At 40.9% G+C, this 27,680-nt stretch overlaps 1 protein-coding gene across 1 annotated transcript in view; it reads right to left on the bottom strand.

Moving 5' to 3' along the window:
- Positions 1-383: 383 nt before the first annotated feature.
- LOC149473029 (BTB/POZ domain-containing protein KCTD5) overlaps positions 384-27,680 on the bottom strand; it is a 32,846-nt gene continuing 5,549 nt past the window's right edge. The window contains exons 2-6 of the mRNA XM_089682147.1: positions 19,996-20,104; positions 13,918-14,009; positions 10,276-10,371; positions 6,782-6,907; positions 384-1,223 (exon numbers count right to left, since the gene is read on the bottom strand). Coding sequence (XP_089538273.1) covers positions 1,194-1,223; positions 6,782-6,907; positions 10,276-10,371; positions 13,918-14,009; positions 19,996-20,104 — 453 coding nt within the window. The 3' untranslated portion in view covers positions 384-1,193. The remainder of the gene's footprint in view (positions 1,224-6,781; positions 6,908-10,275; positions 10,372-13,917; positions 14,010-19,995; positions 20,105-27,680) is intronic.

Raw genomic sequence — 27,680 nt, forward strand, 5'->3', positions numbered from 1 at the left:
TTGGAGGTTTCTATTCAAGAGGACTAATACACGTAATCATATGATGCAGTAATAAGTGTCACAGCGCACTTTTATGAATGGGCCCTTCAATTATATGGTTCTCTTTTGAGATTACTTTAGATGACAGCATTTAGTGAAGGAGTTAACTTTTACCACACAAGGAGACAGGAGGTTTTGCCTTTCATCATGTATACTCTGCCATAGTGTTCCAGGTAATGGGGGAGGCGATTTGTTACAGCAAGGAAGACAAGAAATCCCATCAAAGAAGCCAAAAACATTGATGTGCAAGCCTGCAGTAGACCATAATGAAGTCATCATCTCATACTGACCATTTCAGTAAATTGAAATTAAGTTGTTATGGGTTATTGCATTTGGCACACAACTGCCCTTTACACAGCTTTATTTTTGAAGCCAAATTTTTTTTCAGACTTGACCTTCATGAAAATGTTAGAACAGCTTAGCAAGTTCAGCCTGCAGGTGGATGACAATTTTCCTACTGTACACACAATTTTCCAAGTTCATATTTATCTGTTATAAGATAATAAGATATATTTACATCACAAAAACGTTTCTTAGAAAAATATATAACATAAAAAAAAATGGTTTCAGTTTTTGTCAAGAAAGAAGAGTCTCTGGAAGGTAACCAATTGCAGCAATAGACAAGTGCAGAATACATAGACATGCTTCGTGTTCCCTTTGCATATATGTTTTGGAGACCCACCTTAGTTGAAATTGCTTCAGGTGTTTCGGCTTGCTTACTAGAGATTTAAATGCACAGCAACATCACCCCCACAGTGACCAGACTGAATTTTTATGAACAATCATGGGTTGTGTGTAGTGTCACTTTATGTTGCAATCCAACGCAAAGCATTGAATGTGCAGACTGTCAGCTAACCGCTTTTCTGTATCAAAGCTGTATAAAAAATTAAACTGTCAGGAGAAGAAAACAAGTTTGTGTCTCAGAAGAAAATAGGCAATATACCCACTTAATAGAAGTTACTGTTCAATACACATTTCCCATGAAAACACTGAAGCTTCCATCCGAAAACACAACTGTCAGCGAAAATAAAGAAAATAGGCCAACAAATTCTAGGATCTAAAGCAGGCTTCTTGCGGTGGCTCCCCAAAGTGGATTTCTTTGCTTGTAATAAAATTGTATGGCAAAGAAAAAAAAGGGATTCTTTCAAAATACTTCATATTCGGGAGCCTCGTTCTTGTAAAATCTGAAAGACAACAAAACTGAATGTTAGTGAGATGACTGGTAGTAGCCACATAACCTCTAAAAAGAATCTGCATTTTGTAGATCCAAGTCATATGGTTAAAAAACAAAAAAACAAAAAAAGGCTACCACATGGCTAAACTGCTACAAACACTTTATTTGGCCCAAAACATACTTACCAGCATCTACTGAAATGTAGAATCTTCACACCTGCAGCTAGCTTATATTATATATCATATGAAGACGACTAAAACTAGTGCGATTAACACCTGGGCGGCAAATTAGTAAAAATGTAATGTGGGAATATTTTGATCCAGGGAATTCATTCCACATCTCTAGGGTGGTGGTGTGCCACCAGCAAATAGGTTTTCACCTCCTGTGTTGCAAAAAGTTAATCAACAAAACGCATAGGATTTTATTTTGCCTTTTTCCCTGGCACTGCAAACTTTAAAGACTTCTGTCAGAAGTAGCCAGTTGTCGGTCTGCCATACTAACCCTCTAGAATACCAACTTGAAACAATTATGTAGCTGGTGAAATGAGAACTCCCAGTCTGCATACTTCTTCCTTGACAGTGGCCTATTAAAGCAACCCTGTCCCCAAAAAGATCATTTTAACCCAACAGGTCACCTGTAAAAGCAGCATGAATACGCTTACCTTTTCGGCAACCCGTGTTTTGGAAAGCTGGCAAAAAACTGCAATCACCAAGAGCTACAAGTATTCTACACTTCTAGAAGTTATTCTTCTGACCAGCTCATACATCACTACTAGATATGAGACATACAGGCTTTGGTTTCAGATTTAAAAATAGCGAGAGTCTCTATAAGCCAGAGATCCATAAGGAATTACTTGAGCTTGTATAACTGTGGATGTTAAATGCTTCAAGAAAGCTTTATAAAAGCTGTACATTCTACAAACTAGAGCAGAAGGTTGCTTTTTAAACAGCCCATTATGGGAGTGCTGGATGTTTTTTTAAATAAGCTGCTAACAGCCTTCTACAGGCTTTCAGGTAATGCAGAAGCCTGTAGACTGCTGAAAGACTGAAGGAAACGAACAAGCAGATTTTAACTTACATCAGTTTTCATCTGCGTTTTATACATGTTGCAGATTCCTGCACAGAAAAAAAAAATCTGCACATGACACCAGTGTTGTGGTGTGAGCATGGCACATAAAGGATAACATGCAGCCAACCATGCCAGGACATCTGAAGCCACCATCAGGAGGACTGGTTGGTGCCTTTTCTGGCCACTCTCCCTATGCAGCTTAAAAATCAGGAGCCCAGAAAGTGACCCAATTCCACTAGAGCAGCAGTCCTGGGTGTCTCCTCTGGGTGGGATTAGCCTGGCCCATCCCAAGGCAGAAATGTCCATTCACTGCCCCAGCACCATTTACAGGAAAGATCCAAACTAGGCCAATCAAAACTAAGGGATACATCACCTCAAAAAAGAGCCAGCATTCAATAAGAACTAAAGGAAGAAAGCCCAAAATGTTTCCTTGACCACAAAGAGGAAATTACACTTTGGGTGGAAAAATGGATGGTAGCCCCCCCCCACAGACACCATCAAGGAGAGGATGGGTGGAGGATGGCAGATGAGAGCCTTGGGCTAAGCCTCCTTCATCAGATTTCTCTGAATAAAGAAACAAAAACAGAGCAGTACTGTAGAAGGACTTGCTTTTAAAGTTCGTGGTAATGTGTGTCAACCCCCCCCCCCCCCCCCCCAGTTGAGAATTTTTTTCCCCAGGTAAAAATTAGAAGCCGCAGATCCTCCCCTGATTGAAGAGCAGGGCATGGTTCTGGTGTTATGTACAGTGGTGGCCACCAGTAACTGCCTGAATGCACAAATGACTCACATACAGTATCTCTTGTACTGAGAGAACCATTAGGGCCTGTATTAATGGCCTTTTGCTTGTGGCAGTTGAGTTTGCATTTCTATACAGGTCTATGGGATGGATCCAGCTTGAAGTAGGTCAAATGGTCTACAACGGGTCAAATGCACCAATGCCATAGACACAAGTCCAAAGTTCCTTGACATAGGTAATTATGTTTTTTTTTGTTTTTTTGTTGTTTTTTTTTTTTTTAACTCTTCCTAGCAAAGTTCCCTTCTCAATGTAGGGAAACAAACACTTACCTGAATCTCTAACGGACCCTCTAGGGAATATGCCACGACACACAAATGCAATAATGGGCAGAAAACCAAAGATCGCAGCGCATTTACTCTCATCTTACCCAACACTCTTAAAAGCTGAGTTTACCTGGCAGAACAAAAACTTGCTAAAACCACAGTACAGGAATAAAAAAGCATTTCTATAAGCAGAGTCCAAAACCACTGGGCAGGAAGGGATTTGGTTTAGCTTTGTGACATTAACATAAAAAGGAATCACGAAGGCAGATAATTGAAGACTTATACTATGTTGGGCATCTCACATCCTGGTTTCAGTGCAAGGATTTTTTTTTTTTTTTTTGTATTACCAGCTCAAAACATTTCAGACAGAAGCTATATTACACACAATGTGTTGGAAGATCTAAAAATCTAGAATCTTGTACAGGGGAAGCCAGGAACGCACTGTACTCTAGGAGGCAGCTAGTGACAAAAGGTGTGATTGAGACAGGCTAGGGCAGCTCTGAGGAAGTCAGTGGGGATTAAGGAAAGCCAGTGCTCACCAGCATATTAAAATTTAATCTGAGTCATTCATATCGTAATCCGTCTCTTCGTCCTCACTCTGTATCAGCATGCAGCATGCATGTGCAAAGAAAAAGGAATGAAAAAGAAAAAAGAAATGGTAAGTGAAAAGAGAAAACATACAAGCTAGGAAAAAAAAAAAACTGATTAGGGGAGGTTACTAGCAAACAATGCCAATTCTATGACTGGGCTCACAGATACTGTACATGTGAAAATGAAAGTTCTACAGCTGTATTAGGTCTCATGCATACTGGGACTTTTGTAAACAATTCTCCCAGCAGGAGAAAAGCAGCCTAAAAAATGCGCCTAAGCCACATTTTTGCAATGAGTTTGCATCAAGTACTTTGGTGTTTTATTTCACTGGCCAGAATATTAAATTTATTCTGGCCATTGAAATTAAAAAAAAAATATTAAAGCACTACCTACACGTTTAGGCACCTCAAATGGTTTTTCAGTCAAAACCCTCTTCTTTTAAACGCATAAGTGATTGAGGTTTTTTTTCTGCCGCTAACCTCCGGTGTAAAAAAAAAAAACAAAAAAAAACACACAAGCAAAAAACCCATTACACACACACCACCCCTCCTTTTAGCCAAATGAGCCAACATGCATAGCATATTAATCCATTATGGCACACTTACCCCCCTATGTGATCCCCTCTAGCGCTTTGGTGTCAACACTCCCGTCTTCCTTTGGTACTCCTTCAGGTTTAGGCTTTTTTGCCCGAAGGCTCTATTCAAAAACCTCAGATGTGTGGTTACATATGAAGAGCAGCGTAACCAGCCCCTGACAGTTGCAGCTGTTTGCACACCCGCGTTCACAAAACGGTCAGCAAGATTCTGCTGATTTTTGCTGGCAGCAGCCCCGGGCCACACCTAAACTGCTGTAAGAATGTAGTCCTAAAGCTGAACTCTGGGCAAAAAGTTAGTTAAATATATTCCTCAATAGCCACAAAAGCATACAAATCCACTTTTTGCAACCAAATGCCTTTGAAAAATCCAGAATAACTTTGTAACAGTAGCAGGGACATCACTGTACTACTTATATGGAGTATAAGTATGGAGAGCACATTTGGGAGAAGGACCCAGCAGATCCAACACTACAAGCAGAAAGTGGGCAGATACAAAACCAGCCATGCTACATCAGAGAGACAGCAGCAGTGACCATTCTTTATAAGGCTCCTTGCACATGGATTTTATAATTTATGAATGTCCATACACTGGATCTTGCGGCAGAAAAATTCAAGTAAAAGTGAGAGCAGATTCATACATATGCAGTGTGGATTGAAGCTCAGGTATCACAGCTAATTGACACAGTAGTTATTCAGTGGTTCATGTCATGTCTACATCAGGTTTAGGACAGGATTTCATCCTGTTCACACATATGCATTTTAGAAAATGGTTCCCCAAATAGCCTGTAATCCGTATCGGAACCTGAAGGCACTGCTCAGAAATCATATATGACTTTCAAACTGCCCTGACATATGTGAACAGGCAACAAAGGAAGCAATGTTATTTCACATGTCATGCATTGGGTGAGGTTCAAATCGCATATGTAAATTGGCACTTACAGTGAAGGAAATAAGTATTTGATCCCCTGCTGATTTTGAATGTTTGCCCACTCTCAAAGAAATGATCAGTCTAAAAATCGAATGGTAGGTGTTTTGTAAAACTGAGAGACAGAACAGCAACAAAAAATTCTAAAGAAATGCATGTCTAACAAATTATGAACTGATTTGCATGTTCTTGAGGGAAAGAAGTATTCGATCCTGAAGAAGTGTCTGATGAGAACAAACCTACAACATGGGTCACAGATATCTGTTCATTCTGGGGACACTGGGAAAACAACCCCTGAACCAGTAGGAGAGTATGAACCAAGGTCACCTAGTCCAGTGGGACTGTCCTGTGCGTTTCTTTGAGAAGAAAGGCTGCATCAAGTAGTGGAAAACAACCAGACTCAAAGTAAGGCAAGCATCAAACCCGAGGATCTGGGGCTGATAGGAACTGCAGCTGTCCAAAAGGTGACCAAGCCATTGGAATGAGACTGGATGATCCATGTGGTGCTTTGGGAGCAAGAGCACGTTTCCTCAGGCTGAAATAAGTGCACAGAGCATGCATGCATCACTGCACATGCAAAAGGTGCAAAAAAAAAAAAAAAAAAAAAAACCCACAACAAAAGCTCCCAGTGTCTTATCCCTACTAGCTTTACTCACTATGAGAGTCCTCCAAGACAGCGTCACACCAGAGGCTGTGCCAGGTTTCTGGACCTAGGAAGAGCTCTGTGGCCAATAATACACAAAGATATAGAAAGCACCACAATGCAGAGTCAAAAGGTCACAGTGCAGTCTAGCTTCACAATCATACAGTCCAATGGGTCAGAGCACAGTCTCTAAAGCAGTTGTTGAGGATACGCCGATCTAGATAGCTGGTGTGTCAAGATCAACTCAAGCATTCTTGAAAAGGTCAAAAGAGAAGAAAATTAAAGAAAATAAAAGGCTACCAAAAAAAGATAGTTCTACTTTCTTTTCAGCAGAGCTTAGAACACCTAACAAGTTTTAAAGCATTTAAAAGCATTACAGCACTTTGCAAACCCTGGTCCCCTTGTTACATCCATGCAGCAGCATTCCACTAAAATAAAATCATTTGAGGTTTTCCTCCTCATCCACCCCCCCCCCCCACAGTCACCCAGGATGGCCAGTTGACTCGGTATGATCTTTGGTGTGGAAAGGTCATGTGAATTGTATTGCTACTGCTTGCCATAAGTTTGCCTGTTCTTATGTACCTTGCTTTATTTTACTTATGTACAAATTTCAATAAAAATGCAACTGTTAAAAAAAAATAAATATAACAAAATCATTTAGAGTAGATAAAAACAGACAGAGCATACCTTTGCCTTTTCACTTGGTTCACTAGTTGTGCCATATGGGGTATTGTGCAATTCTTTGGAGACCACACACAAAAATTCTGCCTGGTCTTCATTTCCATAATTATAGGAAGAACCAATGTTGACCAGCTGAAAACATTAACAAAATTAGACTGAATTGTACTCATTAGAAATCAAAAGTATAAAAGCATGAAGCATAATTGAATAGGAAATCAACATTTAAATGAACTGAGCATTTACCTTGACTAATTGCTTAGATTTAGAAGTGTTACTTACTGAGGGTTTCAACACCTATGATGACGTTTTAGCAAAACATACTTTCAATAGGAATAAATGGTATTAACTGATATTAGTTTGCACTGAAAAGGGCAGGATTGCTTTCTAATTACTGATAGATTTCAGCTGGTGTCTTTCCATGCCTTTTCACACCTCCCCTTCTTCATTTGTTCAATACTTTTTCCCTGTGTCCTTCGATTTTATTACACATAACTTAAATTTTTGAACGTATTTGTTTTGGTTTCTATGTATGTATGTATGTATGTATGTATGTATGTATGTATGTATGTATGTATGGTATGGGTTTTTACCGACATGTGATGAAATTTCATGTCAATAGCACCTTTAGAATAATTTACCTAGGAAAATGGTGACGTGTTCAATACTTTTGACCCGACAGAACAGAACATACTCTATTCTATTATAGTTATACTGCTCAAAAAAATTAAAAGGAACACTTTTAAAATAAGAGTATAGCATGAAGTCAATTAAATTACTGGGATATTGATCTGGTCAGTTAAGTAGCAGAGGGGGGTTGTTAATCAATTTCAGCTGCTTTGGTGTTAATTACATTAAGAGGTGCACTAGATGGGCAACAATGAGACAATCCCCAAAACAGGAATGGTTTTAAAAAGGTGTAGGCCACTGACATTTTTTCCCCCACTCAACGTTTCTGACTGTTTTTCACTAGTTTTGCATTTGGCTAGGGTCAGTGTCACTACTGGTAGCATCAGGCCATACCTGGGCCCTACAGAGATTGCACAGGCAGTCCAACTCCTCCAGTGGCACATAAAGTGCCATTGCCAGAAGGTTTTCTGTGGCTCCCTGCACACAGTCTCAAGAGCATGGAGGAGATTCCAGGAGACGGGCACTTACTCTAGGAGAGCTGGACATGAGGGTGGCCTGAGGGCCCAATGTACTCTAGTGGGCTCTGTGATCACTGTCTGGCACCATAGAGCTTGATTGGCATTTGCCATTGAACACCAGAATTAGCAGGTCCACCACTGGCGTCCTGTGCTTTTCACAGATGACAGCAGGTTCACCCTGAGCACGTGACAGACGTGAGAGGGTCTGGAGAAGCCGTGGAGAAGGTTATGCTACCTAGAACATTGTTCAGCATGTCAGTTTTGGTGGTACATCAGTGATGGTCTGGGGAGGAATATCCATGGAGGGATGCACAGACCTCTACAGCCTAGACCAGGGGGTCTCCAAACTATGGCCCTCCAGGTGTTGAGGAACTGCAAGTCCCATGAGGTCTTGCAAAACTGACAGCAACAGGCAAGACTCCCAGAGGCATGATGGGACTTTTAGTACTTCAACAGCTGGAGGGCCATAGTTTGGAGACCACTGGCCTAGACAAAAGGCACCCTGACTGCTATTGGGTATCGGGATGAAATCCTTGGACCCACTGTCAGACCCTACACTGGTGCAGTGGGTCCTGGGGTCCTTCTGGTGCATGACAATGCCCAGTCTCAGGTGGCGAGAATATGCAGGCAGTTCCTGGAGGATGAAGGAATTGATACCATTGAATGACCCCCACGCTCGCCTGATCTAAATCCAATAGAACAACTCTGGGGTATCATGTTTCAGTCCATCCTGACATTGTCAGGCATGCAAACAAGCACGTGGGGGCCATACAAAACTACAGAGTACCATTTTGAGTTGCTGCAATGAAATTACAGCAAAATGGACTATTCTGCTCCATTATTTTTTCACTTTGATTTTCAGGGCGTCATTGAATTCAGTCCTCTGTAGGTTGATCATTTTTATTTCCATCAAACAATGGGGCATCCTTACATTCCTAACACATTACTCACTCCGTATCAGTATAGGATATCCAGCATGATATTTTTCCCCATTGAGATCAGATGTGTATCTCTATCTCAATTTACCGAATTTTCGATGGTGGATGGGGAAACCCCTCCTTTGTATTCTGACAGTGGGGAGAAATTCGACAGGGAAGTTGTATAAACGTTGATCTGTAGATTGACTTCTGTACAAGTTCCCTACCCATACATGTATCGAAATTTGGCTGGTCCCTGCTGAACAGGCCAAATGTCAATCCAAGTATGGCTGGGCTAATAAAAATAGTAACCGTCTAACCAGAAAATGTGGCTTAAAGTGCATCTCAGGGGAAAATTATACATTACAGTAATATACACACATGCCCTAGGTGTTTTAGGCACAGAAAAATACCAATTGATTTGCCAGGAATGCATTTGGCTCCTAAGTCATGTGGGCTGACAACACATGGCATTTCTGTGGACGGAGGGCCGGTTCACACTAGAACGGGGTGCACAAAAGGTGCATTTCTGTGCGTGATTACTGCACAGGAACACGCTGCCCTTAGATGTGGGTGCCATTATATTTTAATGGAATCCCAAACACATCTAGCAAATGCAGCAAGTTTGCAGCCATTAAACTCCATGGCATTACTGATTATGCACTCTTGTGTATTTGGCAGCCCACTGAAATTAACAGGCTGTCAAAACCAGCATGCGTTCTAGTTTGAGCCAGCCCTGAAAGGTGTTAACCCTGCCAAGTTCACCCTTACCTAGACTATTTCAGCAAGTCTTATTCTCCTATCTCCACCAACATACACTAATGATCCTGCAGTTACCAGATAAGAACAGGAACTAGGAGGGCTAATTAAACTCAGGTCAGAATTCTGTCAGGAATGGGCTCCCCTGCCGTGTGGGCTGCAGTACCGGTGCTTGCCAGCGGGTGCTTTCAGCAGCCAAGATCTCACTCCTGCAATCAAGCCATCACCTGAGGCTGATTGCAGGAGGTATATTTAAGCAGCATCAGGCCTGCAATCAGTGCCTTGGTATTTTCCCATGTGCCCTGTTGTCCTGATCCTGTTTCCTGTATCCTGCCTGCTTGACTCTGACTCTGCTAGAACTCCGCCTGCACCGACCCCGGCTATTCCTGACCATTCTTCTGCCTGCTCATTTTGTACCTTGTCTACCCGATTGTTCCTGACCCGGCCTGCCTGACCACTCCACCTCTCCAGCCTGACTACAATTGTACATATCTATTAGTTGGAGGTTTGGTTTTTGGTTGCATGTGAGTTTGTATATTTGTGCTCCTAATAAATTTTATTATTATTTAATCATTTCTGAAGCCTGCTGTTCCCTGTGTCAGTCAACACATCTCTGGTCATACCTGAATCTCTGACACATTCTAAATTAAAAACACTGTATGCTAATCTCATTGCTTACCTGCTCAAACTTCCAGCCATCAGACATTGTTGAGACCATCTGAGTGAGCTCTTCCTCCTGACACTGCAGCACTCTGTAAACATGTTTAACTGGCACCTTGCAGTGGACAGAAGTTGAACAGTTATTGGAAAACTCATGATTTGCAGGCAACACAAGCACCAATGCTAGCAAGAGACAGACAGATATACAGTTAGGTCCATATATATTTGGACACAGGCACAATTTTAGTTTTTTTCCCAGATATTTACCAAAACATTCAAGCTATAGCTGTATAATGGATGTGGGCTGAAGGCGCACACTCCCAGGTTTAATTGGAGAGTATGTACATCCAAATTGGAAGGGTTTAGGCATTACAGCTCTTAAGAGTAGCTATCCCCCCTTTTTCAAGGGACCAAAAAGTAATTGGACAATTGAATCAGAAAAGGTTTCATGGCCAGGTGTGAGCTACTCCTTCAGACTTTTTACCTGCTTAATTGATGAAGAAATAATGAAGTTGACTCTGTGGTAATTTGCATTTGGAATCTATTGCTGTGAACCTACATCATGTGCTCAAAGGAACTGTCCATGCAAGTGAAACAGGCCATTGTAATGCTTCAAAAAACTAAACAAATCCATCAGAGAGATAGCAGCAACATTAGCAGTGGCCAAAATCAACAGTTTGGTACATTCTGAGGAAAGAATGCACTGGTGAGCTCGGCAACATAAAAAAAAGGCATGGACGTCCACAGAAGACAACAGTGGTGGATGATCGCAGGATCCTCTCTATGATCAAAGAAAACCCATTCACAACATCCAGACAAGTGAAGGACACTCTCCAGGAGGTGGGCATATCATTGTCAAAGTCTACAATCAAGAGAAGGACTTTACGAGAGCAAAAGACAGAGGGTTCACCACAACGTGCAAACCATTCATAAGCCTGAAGAACACAAAAGCCAGATTAGACTTTGCCAAAACACATCTAAAAAAGCCAGACCAGTTCAGGAAAAGAATTCTTTGAATGAATGAAACTAAGATTAATCTGTACCAGAATTACAGGAATAAAAAAGTGGAAAGGCTTGGAACAGCTCATGATCTAAAACACACAATGTCATCTATAAAACATGGTGGAGGCAGTGTGATGGCATGGGCATGTATGGCTTCCACTGGCACATTGGTGTTTATTGATGTAACAGAAGCAGCCGGATGAATTTTGCAGTGTTTAGAGCTATACGGTCAGCCCAGATTCAGCCAATTGCAGCAAAGTTGATTGGACGGCGCTTCACAGTATAGATGGACAATGATCAAAAAAAAAAACCCAAAAAAAAACAACACACTGCAAAAAGCAACCCAGGAGCTTTTGAAGGAAAAAGAAGTGGAATATTCTGCAATGGCCGAGTCAAATCACCTGATCTCAACCCAATTAAACATGCATTTCACTTGCTGAAGGCAAAACTAAAAAAGGCAGAAAGATCCATAAACAAAGAACAAGTGAAGATAGCTGCAGTTAGAGCCTGGCAAAGCATCACAAAGGAGGAAACCCAGTCTTTGTATAAAAATGGTTGCACAGTTCCTAAAGATTTGTACTTAAAATTTAGGTTTAATCCCTTGAATTAAAAAGTCTGCACTTCAAATTCTCTCTAACAGGTTTGATCCTTTGATTATTTTGCAGCTTCCAACAGTGGATTGGTAATCCTGTCTATTTGGCGGATGTCTATATTCTTGACTGAGAGACTTTTTCTATTCTTCTTTGGACCTAATGCTCATGTTCTCCATTGGCCTCCGTCAAAGCCATTGATGTTACTATTGGGTAAATGTTAATAGAGCTTGTTAGATTTATTATTGTAACATTAATATGTCATTTATCTTTATGTTTCATATTTATCTTTATGTTTTTGGCCTATTTTGTACAATTTCAGAGCTGTATACTTTGTCTCCTTAAAGAAGCGGGCTGCGTCCCTCTGAACAACTATGTCAATCCTGCTATTTATGTAGTCAAAGGCCATAACGGCAGTTTGAATTTTAATAATAAAGTTGTATTTGCTACATTTTTACTTTAAAAACTTTGTGGTATGGCACCTTCCAAACCCCATTAGGTTTTTCAGGTAGGGATTTGTCAATTTCAGTGTCTTATCAAAAGATGGGACACCAATAGATCCCAATAGCAAAGGGGGTAAACCTTATTGTGGGTTTCCATCTCCCGTTCTCTTTTTTCCTTTATCAATACTGTGTTAGAGTGCTGGCAGCTGTTTTTTTTAATGGAATCATAGCAGCTCCCAAGACACATACAAAAAGATGTGTTTAACTTCTATAAACTGTGGGTGGCAGATTACTGGAGGGGGCTTTCATACAAGGCTTTAGTTTTCTATCAAAAAGTAGATGGAAAGTTTACAAAGTGTCCACAACATTACGACATGCTGTATGGCTCTTATTTGGAATGAAACAAGAATAACCTTTGTTATGTGTATCCAACTTCACATTATGTAATGAAAAACACATCCAAGGCTTATCCGAAGCTCATCATTTTTCCTGTAAGAGGTTAGCCTCAAATAATGCCAATTAGCTTAAGGGATTTTCTGGCCAGGAATTCTCTTTGCTAACTTTACACTCATCTGCTGCTGCCACCAACAGTCCCTGCTAGACTTTGCTTGTATTGCTCAGTCCATTCAACCAAACCCTTTCACGGATCCCATAAAGTAAAACGAACCTCCTTCTTGGGTTGGTGTTCTGCAGATCTGTGTATCAGGGCAGATGATGCTTAGTTTAACTGCCACAGCTAAAGTTCAGATTCATTATCTGGGTAACATAAATCTCTGCTCAATGAGTGTTTTGTCTGTCCTGGTACAGATAAAATATATACTGAGGATGCTTTGTAAATGCTGTCCTGAATCTGCTGCAGAGGACTTCCTTTTATGGAACATTTTGTGCATTTTCATTCTCTGAGTTTACTGAAATTCCAGCAAGCGCTGAACAAATTGTTGATGCTAAGAGTCAAAGCAGAATATGCTTTTCAAGATGGGGGGGGGGGGGGGGGGGGAGGGAATCCCCACACAAAATGTTAAAGTGTAGGCATTCAATTTCCATAGTCATGCTGACCTTGCAATCAAGACATTGCTAAAAGCTAAAGAAAGGCCAGTGCAAAGTGCTAGGTAAAACACAGCTCAAAACACAGGCTAAACCAAAGCCCAAGTAACTGACAACGGTATAGAGTACAATATGGTTTAAAGAGAAAGGACAATTATCACCCTAGGTTCACATATGTGCGGGTGGTGCCGCTGTGGATCCGCACGAAAATCCGTGCAGCTGCACCACCCGCACAGAAAAATGCGGACCCGCATTCTAATGGCACACCACCCACACTGGAAAACGAGGTTCACGTGCGGGCTGCGTTTTCCAAAGAAGTGCAGGGACTTCTTCCTGGTGTGTCACGAGCACGGGAGTCCATTCAAATGAATGGGCTCTCATGCCTCTGCAAAACGTGGCCCACACATATGTGAACCGGGGGTAATAGTCTACATTAATCACGCTATGCTATAGTCTACAGCTGTCAGGCGCTCTAAACATGGATATTACAGTGGAAAGTATGAACACAAGTGAGCCTCTTCTACAATGAATCTTCCTGGACCAAATCCATCTTCCATTACTCAATATGTCACAAAGCCTCACCTGTGATGTTTTACTGTCCCTCTCTCTTATTCGGTCCTTTATAAGCTTAATTAATGATGTGATATTGTAGAACTCTGCTTCTTCCAGGACTCCTGTTGAAAGGATGAGAGTAGAAAAGGTCAGTGGAATTTGAAGAAAATCTCACCTAACTAGACACAGAAGTCACTGGAAACTGTGTGCATTACAAGGTTTTGGATTTCATGTCCATCCAGCAGCATCCTATTACATATACATTTGTTTCCAATCTTCTGAATGCTTATCACTGGACCAACATTCACAAACAGCCCTAAGTAGAATAAATTCTAAAAGAAGCTAACCCAGAATGCCACCAATTCTTTAGGGAACCTGAACATCTCTGGGATTACTAAAGCAAAAAACACACTAACAACGTGCTAACTAGAGTAGCTGCTACCAGTAGTCAAAGTGCATCTATGGTCAAAATGTAAAATTTCCACATTGTATTTAAATAAATTCTAGTATACTCCTAATAATCTAAATGATCTAGAAGTTAGTTAAAGCTTACTTTGTGAAAATCACCTCCATTCACTTCCTGGAATTATGTGACACGTATTATTCACTATGCCTTGTTGATAAGACACTGCTATGTCACAGAATTCACAGAGACTGCCTTCAGAACTACAGAGGTGCTGAGTGGGGGAGTTTCAGGTAGTAGTCAGTACAGGAATCACTGCTTGCAGGCTGCAAAGGTACCATGGGATATGTAGTCCTTAGAAATTAAAGTAAAACAGCAGGAGAGAAGCTGCATGCTAGGTATCTAGGAAGTTTCGGAAAGGTGGCCAGCACACAGGCAGAACTCCATATGAAAAAGGAGATTTTTCAAGTAATCTTATATTGGACTGTCAAATAGAACTCGTTTGTATTGCTGCTACAATGCTGATGGTATAAAAAACTAAGCATGCTGTGACCATAGATTTCCTTTAAATCTGTAAAAACTGAATTTGACAGACTGCAATGGTTTGCTGAGCTTTGTACCACATTACTGAATAAATGCAAAGATAAAACTATAGAAGGTTGAGACACCACTGGATAACCCACCATCACCAGAAAGGGTACATTCAGAACAGTAATAGTCAATGTAGTTTAAACCCACAACACAAACTAGTAACCGAAAACACTGACAGATGAAAAAATTACATTAAACCAGATTTCACTACTTAGCATTTCAGGGGACTGCAGAGATCAGCCAAGCATGTCCCATCATTCTAAATACTTTCAAAAACCCACATGTACGATTTAGAATGCAGGCTTTTACATTTGTAGAAAGCTAGCAAGAAGAATACATACAGAATATATACACAGCTAAATACTGACAAATTTGGTAATTAGTACATGAATTTCCCAAAGTGAAGCACTATATGATTTGCAGGTGTGAAAATGGATGACATGTTTCGCACTGAAAGCGAGGCGATGTAACATTCTTCACAGGATTGAGATCTGCAGTCACTTTTGCAGCAGTTTTCTTATTTCGGGTCACAATCCTGCACAATGTACTTTTGGGTCTGTCAGTTGAGCATGTCGACCGTGTTCCCGGAAACTGTATATGCTGTCATAATCTTTGATACTGTATCTCATGACACAGCAAATAAACTGGCAAGGTCAGTCACGGAGGCACCAGCTAAGCAGCCACCAACAATTTGCCCTCTTTGAAGCTCAGTAAGCTCTGACATGACTCCGCATTACTAACAGCACATGCAGTGAATGACAAAAAGTGAGGTTTCTCACTTGTTAGCTAGGTGTCTCATCACACAGCAGAAGCAAAAGTATGTTACTTCACTTCCACTGGTGAACAGGTTGTCACATTAACACCTACAAATCATATAGCGTTTGCATTTTTTTTTTTGGCCAACCCCTGTAAGTGATCTACCAAAATGAGGAGGTTCCAAAAACCTCTCAGTTCACAACATAGATTCAAATACGGCAGTGATGGCAAGTTCCACAACACATGAAACCACCAAGTCACTCAAAGATATGGAATGTAACACCAAGTCATAAAGGGGAAAAACATTCAGCTCAATTTTAAGGAGCCGGGGAATCAAAAGGGACTTAATAAATCCAAAAAGAAGAGTTTTGTACTCTACATAAACTTTCACTTCAAAGTCCATTGAAGGGCACAGGAATTCAGTAAATTATGAAACAATCAGGAATTTATTGACACCTACAGGAGGTTGAGACACAAAAAAAAAAAAAAAAAACAAAAAACAAAAAAAAACCACAAACAAACACGACAATATGCCAGTCCCCATATAACCCTACCTCTAACTGTCATCATGGCTATTTTGTGGAGTACAGTTTTGCTGCATATAGGCTGTCAAAGTACCCAAATATATACACCAGTGTGAACCAGTATCCCATATATGTGTATATATTTGTGTCCTTTCCTTTGACATGCAGAGTCTTATGTCCATAGTTTTCATTTTTTTTATTTTTGATTATTTATATTCACATCATTTGGTTTTTGCACTGACAGGTGTCTCTATTGTGTTTTAGGCAGCTATATGCAGTGGTCTAGGTAAGAGTTAATTAGGTCCAGCAGTTACGACTGCAAATTGGACTGTCACTCATATATTCCAGTGCATGATATCTCTGCCATGGGTTATGATTAAGCACTGAGGTTAGCGTGAATCTCTCCCCCACCAGTGTACTGTATGATGTTTTTATCTTGACTTAAGTTTAATAAAGTGGATGTGCGTTTTCAGTGTAGCTTTTCTGCATATTCTTTGATCATGAGGGATATAGGAGTTTAGAAACTCTGAAAAAGTTGTGATGTCTAACAGTCTGAGGGGTGGTCAATAGCCACTGAAAAGGTACAAGATGTTGAGATGACTGAACATAAATACCGAAGGTATCTGCAGAAGAAAGGTCACACAAAATTGGGGCAATGCCACAACCAAGGGGAGGGAATCAACCTGATGCTCCCGAGCTAAGCTTTAGGGGATGTCATTGCCCGAAGAAACAATGGGCCTCAACCAAGACTAGAGGACCAACTAACCATCTACCTAAAAATAGGTGGAAAACACTAACGGGTTAGGAGAAAATAAAACATAGATAAGAAAGCAAATATCACAAGATAGCCATGGGTTTAAAGATCCCCCAGTCAAGACCTGTGGTTGATGCTGGAGGAGTGAGTACACATTATAACCTGCCTAACCAGTACCTGTTATGATTCTAAGAATTCTACAACTTAAACCTGAAGTAGAAACCTCCATTAGGGAGTGAGGGGTAGGAATCCTAGTGCTATTACTAGGAATTTTTCACATATTGAGTACAGAAGAAAAAAGGATCTGGGAGGAGGCTTCTTCAGAAGACTGTAGCTCTCCTGAAGGCCCCATCTCTGGGAGACTGGGTGCTACAAAAGACCTCCAGACTTCATCTACAGATGAGTAAAATCTGCAGCAGGGTCCCACTGAGGGTCCAAAGGTGCTGGAAGATACTGACTGAACAAGTTCCAACCAGGGGAAAAAAAAAAAAAAAAAAAAAAAAAAAAAAAAAAAGCATCCCTGTCGGCCTTTTAGGTCGAAAAAGTTTCCTAAAGAAAGAGAAGAGGCTGAGGAGTATCAAGAACCACAAGACATGAAACATATTTGAGGGAGGAAAGGACTCCTCAGTGGCGAGTTAAAGTGGTATTCCCAAGAGAAGGTTTCTACAAGGAGTAGAAATCAGAGGTCTCAGGGTGTGGAGACAAGACACATAGCAGTAGAATCAAAAGACTGAAGGAGAGGCCCAACGGAGAGTGCAATGCTGTTGCATACAAGAGGCTGACTAGAACATCAAAATTACAAAGAAGAAAACTACCCACTTATCAGAGGAATGACAGACAGTGGGTGCAATGGAAAGGTCTTTGTAGCTGTGGGAGATCTAAAATGACCCCAACAGCAGGTAGATTCTCTAAATGCAGTGTAGCATGTACTGCATCAACCGGGTTAGAAGTCAACCCCTGTCAATCCAAGTCATAAGATTAAAAAAACAACCCCCCTAAGTGTAGACTGTTGGGCATGCTGAATCTAGATGAAAGTATACACAGGGGCCTCAGGTATATCGAGTCGAAGGCCCAGGAGGGTCAGAGCTAGATTCAGCTAAAGATGGCACAGGGAGTGTGTCCCTAGAGCCTCGGGGAGTAGACTGCTCTAATAGCTGCAATGCAAAATTCCCGATGCACACTTTCCTGAAAATCACCAGCACACCATGGATCTCTGAAATGGGTCAAAAGCTTTATTCAGTGATAACATTACAGCAGAAGCAATTCGGAGCCTCTCAGGACTTCATCAGACTGTTTGCTAGAAAGGGTTATAGCAGTTTGCAGAGGGGGTTCATATAAAATCTTTAGTTTTGATGTCCCTGAAAAGTATTTAGCTGACAAACAAACTTCAGTTGGCCTTTAATGGTCATGTAGAAAGTGGTGTCAACCTTAGCTATGCTAATCTCAGGATTTAAATGGACAGAAACACATATCCATTTGGATTCCATCTGTGTGGCAGCTCAATATATTTGAAAACACATCAGATCTCAATGGGGAAAAATATCATACTGGATATCTATATGGATATGGACTGGGTAATGGGTTAGGAACATAAGGATACCCCATAGTTTGATGGAAATTAAACAACCTACAGAGAACTGAATTCATAGACATCCCAAAAATCAAAGTGAAAATATGATGCAGCAGGCTAGTCCATTTTGCTGAAATTTCATTGCAGCAATTAAACAAAATAGTACTCAGTAGTTTGTATGGCCCCCACATGCTTGTACGCATGCCTGACAACATCGGGGCAAGCTCCTAATGAGAAGACGAATGGTGTCCTTGGGTATTTCCTCCCAGACCTGGACTAGGGCATCACTGAGCTCCTAGACAGTCTGAGGTGCAACCTGGCGGAGTCAGATGGACCAAAACATGATATCCCAGAGCTGTTCTATTGGATTTAAGTCAGGCGAGTGTGGGGTCTATTCAATGGTATCAATTCCTTCATCCTCCATGAACTGCCTGCATACTCTTGCAACAGGAGACCGGGCATCGTCATGCACCAGAAGGAACCCAGGACCCACTACACCAGTGTAGGGTCTAACAATGGGTCCAAGGATTTCATCTTGATAAATAATACCAGTCAGGGTGCCATTGTCCAGCCTGTAGAGGTCTGTGCGTCCCTCCATGGATATGCCTCCCTAGACCATCACTGACCCACCACCAAAACGGTCATGCTGAACAATGTTACAGGCAACATAATGTTCTCCACGGCTTCTCCAGACTCTTTCCTGTCTGTAACATGTGCTCAGGGTGAACCTGCTCTCATTTGTGAAAAGCACAGGGCGCCAGTGGCAGACCTGCCAATTCTGGTGTTCAATGGCAAATGCCAATTGAGCTCTAAGGTGCCAGGCAGCGAGCACAGGGTCCAGTAGAGGACATTGGGCCCTCAAGTCACCCTCATGAAGTCAGTTTCTGATTGCTTGGTCAGAGACATTCACACCAGTGGCCTGCTGGAGGTCATTTTGTAGGGCTCTGGCAGTGCTCATCCTGTTTCTTCTTGCACAATGGAGCAGATACCAGTCCTGATGATGGGTTAAGGACCTTATACGGCCCTGTTCAGCTCTTCTAGAATAACTGCCTGTCTCCTGGAATCTCCTCCATGCTCTTGAGACTGTGCTGAGAGACACAGCAAACCTTCTGGCAATGGCACGTATTGATGTGCCATCCTGGAGGAGTTGGACTATCTGTGCAACCTCTGTAGGGTCCAGGTATCGCCTCATGCTACCAGTAGTGACACTGACCCTAGCCAAATGCAAAACTAGTGAAAAACAGTCAGAAAAGAGGAGTAGGGAAAGAAATGTCCATGGCCTCCACCTGTAAAACCATTCCTGTTTTGGGGGGGGGGGGGGCGGGTCGTCTGTTGCCCATCTAGTGCGCATGTTAATTTCATTAACATCAAAAAGCAGCTGAAACTGATTAACAACCTCCTCTGCTACTTAACTGACCAGATCAATATCCCAGGAATTTAATGATATACTCTGCTTAAAAAGTGTTTCTTTAATTTTTTTGAGCAGTGGATTTAAAAAAAGAAAGCTTACCTTCTTCGGCTAGGTTTTTGTTTATCACCAGTTTCCCGTGTCTCAAATAGTTTAACACTGGCCCAAAGTATGTGGGGTCTCGATCTATTATATAGGCACCGGTTTCATCCTGCAAACAAGACATGTAGATGGATCAGACAGTTAATTGGCTTACACTGCATCCTGTCAAAAAAGGATAGATAAGTTCCAAACAATTTCCAAGATATGTGCAGTCCCGTTTGCCCCCCCCCTCCCCCAAAAGGTTCCAAGCCCCCTCATGATTGCATCTCACGTTAATAAAGCAGATCTCCATCCCACCTTAATGCAGTCGTGTACAGTGACTGTTTATATACCTGTTCAATCCAATAATACTCACATTTGAGCATCTGAGCAATAGTACTCACATTTGAGCAATAACTTTTTCCCCAGTTGATAACAGAATGCTTGCATACACAACCATGCAGTTTTATTACATTAGGTTTAAACCATTATATATGCTTGTTAAAGAAACAAATATACATTTTGAAAGTAAGTGTTTTTATGTACAAAGTAGCTGCACAACAGGATATCATTTACACAGAATACATGAATGATGCAAAAAATGGCATTATTGAAAACAAGGATATAGTTTTATCCTGGGAGATGATATTCAAAATAGTCTAATTAGAAAAGGGCAACTAAACCACGACCAGAGGTGGAAAGATTCCTTCCTGCTTTACAATGTGTCTAGTTTGCTTAAAACTGCAGATATTGTACAAGTACTGCTGAGAAAAATACTCACCTTGGCCCATTTAAATCCAGATTACCTTTTGTAATACCGTAGGGAAAGATGGCACTCTAAGTTGTATTCGTGCATTGGCTTCTAAAGGCATCATGCATACTGCAGCTGTCAAACGCCAGACTGACCAAACTGCCCCTAAACCCCCCTTCCCCCCCCCCCCCCCCCCCTCTATATATTTGCAAAAATCTGAATGCACCAAAATCTTGAGGAGCATTTGGGCAGAGAAAAAAAAACCAAAAACAAAAAAACGGCCAACATGCCTAAGTGCTGTGTGCGATCAGCACTTGAGTATTCATTTCAATGGCAAGAATAAATAAATATAAAGAAATATTCTGCCCAATTACACTAATGCCCAAACGCTTGCTGCACCTGAACGGATTTGAAAAAACGCTGCTTTATGCATGTTTTTAAAACTGCTTTTCTCCCATCACCCTAGTGAGCATGAGGCCTTAGAAGTAGGACATGAAGACCAAAGAGTAAATATAAAATAGACTGGTTATAGTGAGGTGGACTTCAAAAGAACCAAACAGCCCTTCTTGAGGATTTGAAAAACATGCAGATCAGTTTTATTCACGTTTTAAAGAAGTCTCTACAGCACTTCAAACTGGTTTAGAGGAGGGCTTTTGGTTCCTTTAACTCACCTCACCATGCTTTTTCAAAATTTATCCTGCTCAGTATCCCCATTGGGCAGACTTCCTTCACTTCTGGTCTGTTTGGCAGTGACCACCAGGATAGAAAAACATGTCACTTTTAAAGTGAACCTTTGCCCAGACTACATTATAACATACAAGCAGTAAAAGTACTTTACATCTTTTAAATGCATCACAACTCTCCTCCATTTTACTTTCTTTGGAGAGCAATATCTTGGCAGCCACCAGCCTTCTAATGTAAGAAAACTCCAGATGCCTGTAAAGGGGGTGATAAAAGTGCTAGATTAGGGGTGCAGCCAAAATAGGAGCTTTTAGGGGCTTTGTTCAATATTAAACCTACAGGTGAAAGGTAAAGTTCAATTTACACAGCCGCCAAATTCTGTCCTGTACTTCCATAGTACCATACCACTAAAGTGTAGTAATACAATTACACTGCCTACAGTGGCAATATCGAAGCAACACACTGCAAATCTTAGGATGGAACATGTAACATGTTCCCATAGCTTCAGCCGCTCCCAAAACCCCTCACCCCTCTGACAGATTGCAAGGGGAAACTTCTCGTACTGTCAGATTTCAAACAGCGTGGCCATGCAAGGCTACGCCCACATGGCTGTGTCATTCATTCACGGACTTCCGTGAATTAATGAACTGCAAGTCCTGACAGCCTTAGCGGCTGTGGGCTTGTAATTTTCAATGAACTACCACAGCTTCCTGTCAGTACATCTGCTTGCTTGTACATCCCGTATGGCAAGCAGATATTCTGACAGGTCTGCAGGAGACTTGCATGGCATCAGCGATTTACTGATGTATGCTGGTGCAATGCTTCACAGGCTTACAGGCTCCTGTGGACAAAAATAAATGTACATTTTTTTTTTTTACCTGCAAACCAAAAAAAAGTGCATTTATTATTTGTTAAAAAGGAACTCCTTTAAGCCTGGTGCACATGGGTAGGGCAGGGCAGGGCAGGGCAGTCCCCCCCCATTCAACACAGCAGGCTTAACAGAAAAAAAAAAAATAATTTTCAGATCGTGTACTAATACATCCGATGTTAGTGTCGCGATCTCCCCTGCTGAGGTTTTGTGTTCTGACAGGGGACTGCGCCCCCCCCCCCCCCATCCTGCCCCAGAACACAGCGATCACTGCTCGCTTCAAAACGCAGATCGGATGCTGGTTTTCCAATATGCTCATTTGACAGACGTTGTAAGACTGGGTTCTGTCAGATGAGGAGCTGAGGAGAAGCACCTGCTCTTTTATAAAAATATATATACACACACTATATATATATATATATATATATATATATATATATATATACATACATACATACATACATACATACACATATATACATACATACACACATACATATATACACACATACATATATACACACATACATATATACATATATACACACACGCTTACAAAAAAAAACAAACTTTTATATAAGCCTGAAAAAGTGCCATAAACAAAAAAAAAAAAAAAAAAAAAAACAAAAAAAACACACCACATACAAAAAAAATCATAACTGAGACAATAAATTTGCCATTTAACTGGTTTTGAGTATATTTGAGATGTGTGCGATTGTCAGATTAACACTTGAGCAAGTACAGGAAAGTTACATCTGGGGAACAGATGTATTCATGTAATTATTATCATTTACTTGCTGCTAACATACTGCTGAAGAGCAGCTAAATAAATCAAGAATTCCCAAGACTCAAATCATCTCCCTTGAGGAACTTTAGGCACTTACAAGTGAGGGAGAATAATAAGTGTTATGGCAGTAGTAGCTTGACAAACACAGTGCCATGCAGAACCCAACAGCTGTGACCAATGCTCCTGCATCTCAGGAAGAGGCTAGCTCTTAACAACATACGCTGTTTGTGCCACGAGAGTTCAAAGAGAAACTGTCACAAGACTATTCATGGCAAAGTGATTAAAAGGATAAGTTCACCCTTTTTTTTTTTAAATATTTAAAAAAAAAAAAAAAAAAAAAAAAAAACAAAACTACTGAACACCGTCTGAAGCCCTGCACAGCCGCGGTTTTCTTTTTTTCTTAAATTGTGACAGCTAGAAGGGAGGAGCCGATCCCCCGCTAGCTGTCACAATGGGAATCAGGTGGCAGTCCGCTCATAACATGTTACACCCTGAAAATGAAAGGTGAAATTATCCTTTAAAGGAAACCAATTAAGTACAATGGGCTGCAATTGATGCCCCTTCTTTCTAAAAATGGGCCAGTTGCCTGAGAGGGCCTTGAGGATCATATGGTGTTAATGCTTTGAGTAACCTAAACCCAGAACTAGCATATAGACTAGGAGCTTTAGCCTCACTGGGTCAGCGCCTCAAAGTATTGAAGCCAGAGATGGCTAGACAACTAACATTTTAAAGGTCAGCAACAGCAGTTATCAAATTTCCCTCATGACAGGTTTACATTAAAGGGCAGAGCAGAGAGCTCATGACTGTCAGTTACTGCTCGCTGAAGACTGAGAACTGAGGACTGAGCAATCAGTCCTCAGTCTTAGAGCCAGCGGGGGACCGATGCTGCATCCACCTAGGTAAATATGTATGTTTTTTTGAAATCCAAAACTTTTAAAAAAATTGTACTTCGTGTTTTTTTGTTTTGTTTTTTTAAACACTTTTGCTATCTGCCATTCGCCTTCTCCGTGTATCTCAGTGTTCAACTTCAAAGCGGAATAGTCATTCATACATCAGTAAACGTATCTTTAGAAGTAAGAAGTACAAGCACCTGAATTTGACTTGGTATCAGCTTCTTGCAGTCTCAGTACAGAACAGCTCAGACTGGGGGAGGGAGAACCAATACAAGGAGCAAATCAGTTGTGCAATCGGTATGTTGATAGGAGGAGAGAGCAGAATGACAGATGCCTATAGATCGGCCTTCAGAACGAGGGTTCCATGGAACCCTAAAAAGTTCCTCCAGAGGTTACTAGGGGTTCCTTGAGCTGTGCCTGATCTTCATAGTTCCAAGGCCAATGCTACTTGGCAAAACCAGCAGCATGATACCAATAATATTGGGGTGCCAGTCTGAACACCATCATAATGGGAGCATTCTTTATACTCACCACCATTATAAGGGCATTTTTCGCCATTTTATCCCAACTAACTGGATTTAGAAAGACATGACAGTTTAAGGGGTTCCCTCTGGTGTTAAAAATGTTGAGAAATGCTGCTATAGATGCACTTTAAAATAAGCAATAGTAGCAAGTGACAATTTTAGGCTTCTATTGGGAAATTAAGACCTTGTATAACAACCCTGAGCTTTTCGGATGAGAATAAAATTTTACTGGGTAAAATTAAGGGCTTCCAAACTAAATTAGAGGACTCAATGATAAGATCAAATGCTCCAACATATGATTTTTCAGAATTTCCATACAAATGATGTATGGCCAGCTTAACACTGGCAGCTCACACTTAGTCCCTGTACAATCCTCTCCTGCTGGGACAAACTAGCTTTTAGCCTAAGTTCATACTGCATCAGACTGAAATCGTGGGACTTGTCAAATGGACCCTATGATCGGCAACGGAACCAGTCTAAATCTGTGCGACTCTGACTTTGTTGGAGACGCATCGATTTGAAAAGTAGTTCCTGCACTACTTTTGACAATTTGTCGGCAATGGAACCATTCAAATCAGTGCGACTCCGACTTTGTGGTGCTGCGCCATTTTGAAAGGATTCCTGCAGTATTTTTGCAGTTTTAGGTGCGAGTTGCATAGACATCTGTGCATGAAGTTACACAGATGTCGGGCAAGTTGCACCTGAAAACACACTGACCTGTGGCTTTGAAATTGTGCAACTTAACTTTAAAGAAAAAAAAAAAAAAAAAAAAAAAACGCACAATTTCAAAATCAGATTCAGGGTGAACCAGGGGTTAAAAGATTTTAAAATCTGAATCAGTTTAATGAATAGATTAGGGAATCCTCATACCCTTCAGGTATTTTTAGGGTGTCTAAGTGGGGGAATCTTTTCCAATTCCTGTTCCGTGACAATTCTGCCACTGTCAGTTGGGTAACTGTAAAACGAGGTGGGACCTCAGCAAAGGGGCAATTACATGACGTTTTGAGGGGTAAATGAATCGTGGAATCTTGGTGCTCAGCAGGCAGCTCACTTGCACAGAAAAGTTCCTATGAGCCCTTCAGACTAGCACTAGAACAATAAATCAGAGCATCAAATGACAAAAAGAGTCAAAAGAGAATTATTCAAAAGAAAGTATTTAAAAATCCACAAAAAAAAAAAGCCAACTTTTCAGGGGACTGGCAATGCACTTTCATTAGGGTTTGCAATGTCAGCAGCTGGGTAATGCAGCATTGTTGCCATTGCAGCAGGGGAATTTCCACTGGGGACAACACAAACCTGTCGATCAACAGGAGCTAAATAGATCACTCAACTTTAGCGGTGTAAATACACCGCTGAAGTTGAGTGATTTGTCTGAGCGAGTCGCTTTGTCCTGGAGCAGGAGACTGGACTGGAGATACTGGTGTTCTATGCAATAAGGCATTCTAGCACTCCCTAGGTGCATATGCCTCTTGATCATCTCTGTTGACCTGAACGCCATTAAAAACCTTACTCGTGATGGGGAGAGAAATCCCAATTCAAAAACACACTTGGCTGATGTGGGAACTAAACACAACGTGAATCTGAAGCATGTACAGAGTCTGGCAGGCATCCCAATGCTCATAGATGGTTTCTCATTCATGCAAATTATACTATGTCTTCTATGAATGGGGTGGGGGGGTGCACAAAGGGCAGACATAGCTGGCACTCTTGACGATTACAAATGACCGCTCCCCTTGGCTATTATGGTTCCCCATGTTACCAGAAGATTACGGATGTGGGAGTACGAGGGAAATCAGAGGACTAAAGATTTCAAACTACTGTATACCTGCAGCTAGAAGTGAAAATAAATACTTTTTTTATGTTTTGTATTAATTGTAAGCTTTAAGCAGCAGATGTTGTCCAATACATACAATGTTTGATATTTCTGAATTGTGTCTGTTGTACCATGTACTTGTATAAAAAAAAAAAAAAAAGTACCCTGTTCTCTTTGCATTGTTTGCTTTGTGTGAAATACCTGGTATTCCTTCCGCTTTTCTATTTCAAACTGACAACACTAGGAATGGGAGAACACCCATCACAGCACAGCCAGCCTGTAATCAAAAAATGCCAAACTTGTGCTGACATCACTTATCTGCACAGCTAATCATTTGGAAGTGTACTGCTGTTTCTCTGCCTCCTTTTGACATGCCCCCTGCAGTTTCCACCCCAAGGTCTCTAAGCCCCTTATGCAGCTGGGAACAGAAGTCTTGTGATCACTTACAGAAGATAAAATATGTATTTCTTAAACAAAAAATAATAATTTACACACACAGCTTTTTTTTCAGGGGGAACGCAGTTCCAGCACCTCCAGCATTGAATGTATGCCGGAGGGTCTATTGATGCTGACTGCTGGGGGAATCCATTGTTGAGGGAGACTCTTTTGTTGCTTAGGGGCCATTGTTGGGCCAAGGAGTAACTAAACCTGAGGAGAGGGAAAAAAAAAAAAAAAAAAAAAAAAAAAAAAAAAAAAAACACCCCACACTTTTTAAATAGGGTTCATGTATACTGTAAGGCACTTGTATGGAAGTTTCCCAGGTTCACTCTCAGAATAAAATAGGCAAATCCTTTTCTGTACGTATGCAAATCAAGCAGGGAGACCCAAAATAGACCCAACAGATTTCGGTTCTAATAGATCTGACAGCTGGAAAGATGCAAAATAAACAAGCCTTTACATATTTATAATAGTGTTTTACCATACTAAACACCGCAATGACATATGTAAAACTGCTTTAACTGCTTCAATATTGTAAAGTTCATTCCTGGCTCCAGTATAAGGCTTCATGCACAATGGGCATTTTAAGAACACTGGTAACGTTAGCTGTGTAAAGTCACATTAAAAACACATTTTTCAGCAGTTTTTGCACTAGCGTTTAGCAGCGTTTAACTGGAAATTGCTCGGTCATGCAACACTGTACACAAATGAAATTTATATTTTTTTTTACATGCAAATAGAGATTTCTTTTGGTGGCATTTGATCACCACTGGGATTTTCTCATTTTTTATTACACAAGACTAAAAAAAAAAAAAAAACCTGAATGAAGGGATTAGCCTTTTGTTTAATGTACCGCATCTTGTTTTTTGATTAGCCCAAGTTCTGCCATTTTAGGATGAGTATCCATTTTAAACTTATGTCAGTATTTTAAAAGGATTGATTTTTGTTTCA

This window comes from Staurois parvus, unplaced genomic scaffold (assembly GCF_062004578.1).
Source record: "Staurois parvus isolate SC_StPar_1 unplaced genomic scaffold, SC_StPar_1.0 ptg000018l, whole genome shotgun sequence".
Lineage (NCBI taxonomy): Eukaryota > Metazoa > Chordata > Amphibia > Anura > Ranidae > Staurois > Staurois parvus.